This window comes from Archocentrus centrarchus, chromosome 22 (genome assembly GCF_007364275.1).
Source record: "Archocentrus centrarchus isolate MPI-CPG fArcCen1 chromosome 22, fArcCen1, whole genome shotgun sequence".
Taxonomy (NCBI): domain Eukaryota; kingdom Metazoa; phylum Chordata; class Actinopteri; order Cichliformes; family Cichlidae; genus Archocentrus; species Archocentrus centrarchus.
The window spans coordinates 25,060,872-25,064,301 of NC_044367.1; the positions used below are offsets into that span (position 1 = coordinate 25,060,872).

Consider the following 3,430-nt stretch of genomic DNA (forward strand, 5'->3'; position numbering starts at 1 on the left):
TAAAGGTGAACTTTGCCTCCTCCTGCTCAGCTCAGACTTTTAGGCTTTTCCTGTCCTGACTAACTGTTCTTGTAAAGATTAGACCTATTCTTCTAAACATAATTTTATCCCCTTAAATATTCCAGATAAATTTTTTAATTTAAAAAAACGCCTTCCTAGTGACCTAGCTCCCTGCAAGGACAGCCTTTTCAGACGTTATAGACAGGAGGAGGAGGAGCATCCCAGGGTTTTTTGATGCGGTGGCACAGAGGGAAATGCAGTACCTGATCAGAAATAAATAAAATGCAGAAAAAAATGGCATAGGATTAAAAACCTGTAGTCCGAATGCTTTTCATCCAGGCTTCTGTTTCAAACTAAATATGAGCAAACATCTTATTTATAGAAATGTAACATTTAAAATATTTGTGCAGAAACACTTAAAATATTCAGACCTGTCACTGGTTCACTGCTGTTCCATCCGTGGACCACTTTTGATAGATACTGACCACTGCAGACTGGGAACGCCCCACAAGAGCTGCAGTTTTGGAGATGTTCCGACCCAGTCCTCTAGCTATCACAATCTGGCCCTCGTGAAACTCGCTCAAACACATCAACTTTGAAGACAAAATGTTCTTTTGCTCCCTAATATATCCCACCCACCCACTTGAAGTTTAAACATATTTTGTATGTAATAACTGTTTTGCACAGAGCTGAAAGAATCTTTACTTAACTAATAGTACAAAAAAATTTATCATCACAATATCCTTAAAGTATCTAAAATCATATCTCATGGGGTAGGTATCACCCTATGCCCGCTCACCGGGACACGTTCCTGCCTTAAGTGGCACTATTTTTTTCATCCGCTGTCATTTCTGGACTTCATGCTTTCATAGTTTTTTAGTCTGAATTTCGCTGCTACAGGACACAGTCAGCATTTAAGCAAATGTCTCAGTGCCTGTGAGGGAGGCTTGTTGGTAAAAACCACCTCGGATAGGCTGCTCTCTCTCTCGTGCGCTCATCATACCTGCGCGCGCCCCCCTCTCCCTCCATCCTCTTCCCCTCTCTCTCCGCCACTTCAAAGCTCTACTTGAAAGTGGGCTCGAGACAAGAGTTGTTGTCCTTTCCGCTTTGCTTGTGCCACGCGCTGTCATCATCACAATGCCGCGAGGATTCTTGGTGAAGAGACACCGGCGAGGCTCGGCGTCATACCGGTCACGAAATAACAACAAACCTGACGGTGACCAAAGCGGCAGCGGCGGTGACAGCTGTGAAGCGACCGGGGCGGAGAGCCATGTGTTCAGTGTTTTCCCATTTCAGCGGCAGGACGGAGAGTTCCCGGTGTCCCACGAGGACCCCGCTGGTGTCAGGGAGGCGTGGAGCCCGCACGTGGAGTCCGCTCTGGAGGCGGAGGCGGACCGACGTGCGCAGTTACCGGACAGCGAGGTGGACGTTTTGAGCCCCGACGGTGATTTCTCGTGCTTCTTCCCACCGCCGCCTCCTCCACTGACTAACTCCTGCAGCCCCGTTAAACCGGTCGGCACGAGACTTCTTGAGCAGCGCGAGGAAGGAGAAAAACAGCCGCTGTTCACGGGCAGGTGTCTGGCATCATCCCCGGTACCAGAGCTACCGGACTTGCCGTTCCTGGTGAGCTCCACGCCGACCTCGGTGTCTGCCTCCATCGAGAGGATTCTTGCGAGCAGCAGCCGCCACCACGCGCCGTCCTACGGACACAGTGACAAATATGACCCGACTCACGTGCACTTGTTCCCACATCTAACTGTGATGAGCCAGGACGCGGCGAGAAAACGCTCCTTCCTCGATCCGGATCACCGCCTGAGCAGCAGCAGCAGACACAACAAACAGCCGGTGAGCAGCAACCCGTCGAAAAAAGCTAAAGTTAACCGGAAGCTGAACTTCGAGGATGAGGTCACGACCTCCCCGGTTCTGGGTCTGCGCATCAAGAAGGAGAGCCCCGAGCTGAGGAGGCACCGGGAGAAGCCGTCCGCCCCAGGCGGGAATCAGCCGCTGGGGGAGTTCATCTGCCAGCTGTGCAAAGAGGAGTACCCAGACCCCTTCTCTCTCGCGCAGCATAAGTGCTCACGCATAGTGCGCGTGGAGTACCGGTGTCCTGAGTGCGACAAAGTCTTCAGCTGTCCGGCCAACTTGGCCTCTCACCGCCGCTGGCACAAACCTCGCCCAGTGAGCAACCAGGCAGGTGAGACCCCAACGACGAACAAGAGCTTGACGCTAAAAGAGGCTCGAGGACTTATTCAGCACGAGAGGCAGCCGGTGGAGATGGAGGGGAAGGAGAACGAACTGCTGCGCATGAACACCAATCAGCACCACGCGGCGCTGGACAGCTCCCGCATCAGGCGCGAGCAGTCCCTGCTGCTGCTTCACGCGCGGTCTCGGGACAGCCCAGACAGTGACAACCTCGTGCCTCCTCGCTACGATTCCTCTCCGCGTTACCGGAACCCGGCTGAGAGCTGCATGGATCTGCAGCAGCAGGTGAGAGCCGCGGACAGCCCGCCGTCCAGCCTTCTCATGCTAAACCCGGAGGAGCGCGTGGACCTGCCTCAGCAGCAGCCGCCGCCATCACTCACGCACCCCCCGATACCGTTCGTCCAGACGTTGCCGGAGGAGGAGGTGTATGAGTGCCGGTACTGTGGGAAGAAGTTCCGCCGGCAGGCTTACTTGAAGAAACACCTGGCCGCGCATGAGATGACATCGCGAGCGTCTCCGCCAGCGTCATCTTACGGCCAAGCGCGCGAGTCCAGTTCTGGACAGAGCCAGGTGTGCCTTTGTCACCTGTGCGGCGCGCGCTTCCCGTCGGTTGAAATCAGGGACAAGCACCGGCTATGGCACGCGATGAGGGACGAGTTAATCGCGGAGACGCTGGGAGGCGGAGGAGGACGCAGAGCGGACGTTTTCCACCCGCACAGAGAGGAGAGCGGCGGCGGGGAGTGCGGCGAGCAGCAGCAGCAGGCGCAGCAGCAGATCTTCACGTGCAAACACTGCCCCTCCACTTTCTTCAGTTCCCCGGGACTCACGAGACACATCAACAAGTCTCATCCCACCGAGAACCGGCAGGTGATGCTGCTGCAGATGACCGTGCGGCCATGAGGCGCACGCAAAACGCACATTAAAAAAAAAATATATATATTAATGAGTCCTTTAGAAGCAAGTCTCGCCACTCGGTAGCCATCTTGGTAACACCTCCGGGCAGTTATTTTTTAAAGAATAAATTAATTTTAATCGCCACCTGGACACAAAAACTGCATGCAGCTATTCAAATCTGATAAAAATAAAATTTCAAAATACTTTTTTCCTCCCTGGAAGCTAAACTTCCACCACAGTTTTACTGTTTTCTGCCACAAATTTCTGATTGTTCCTTTTCTGTGTACACATTTATGGTTCTGTTGCAGTATATTTGGACTGTGCTATAGGATGC

General features: G+C 52.9%; 1 protein-coding gene across 1 annotated transcript; it reads left to right on the forward strand.

The window, feature by feature from the left end:
- The first annotated feature begins 1,122 nt into the window (after positions 1–1,122).
- Positions 1,123–3,102, forward strand: insm2 (insulinoma-associated 2). The gene has a single exon (XM_030719582.1). The coding sequence runs from the start codon at positions 1,138–1,140 to the stop codon at positions 3,100–3,102; it is 1,965 nt and encodes a 654-aa protein (XP_030575442.1). The 5' UTR covers positions 1,123–1,137.
- Positions 3,103–3,430: the final 328 nt, after the last annotated feature.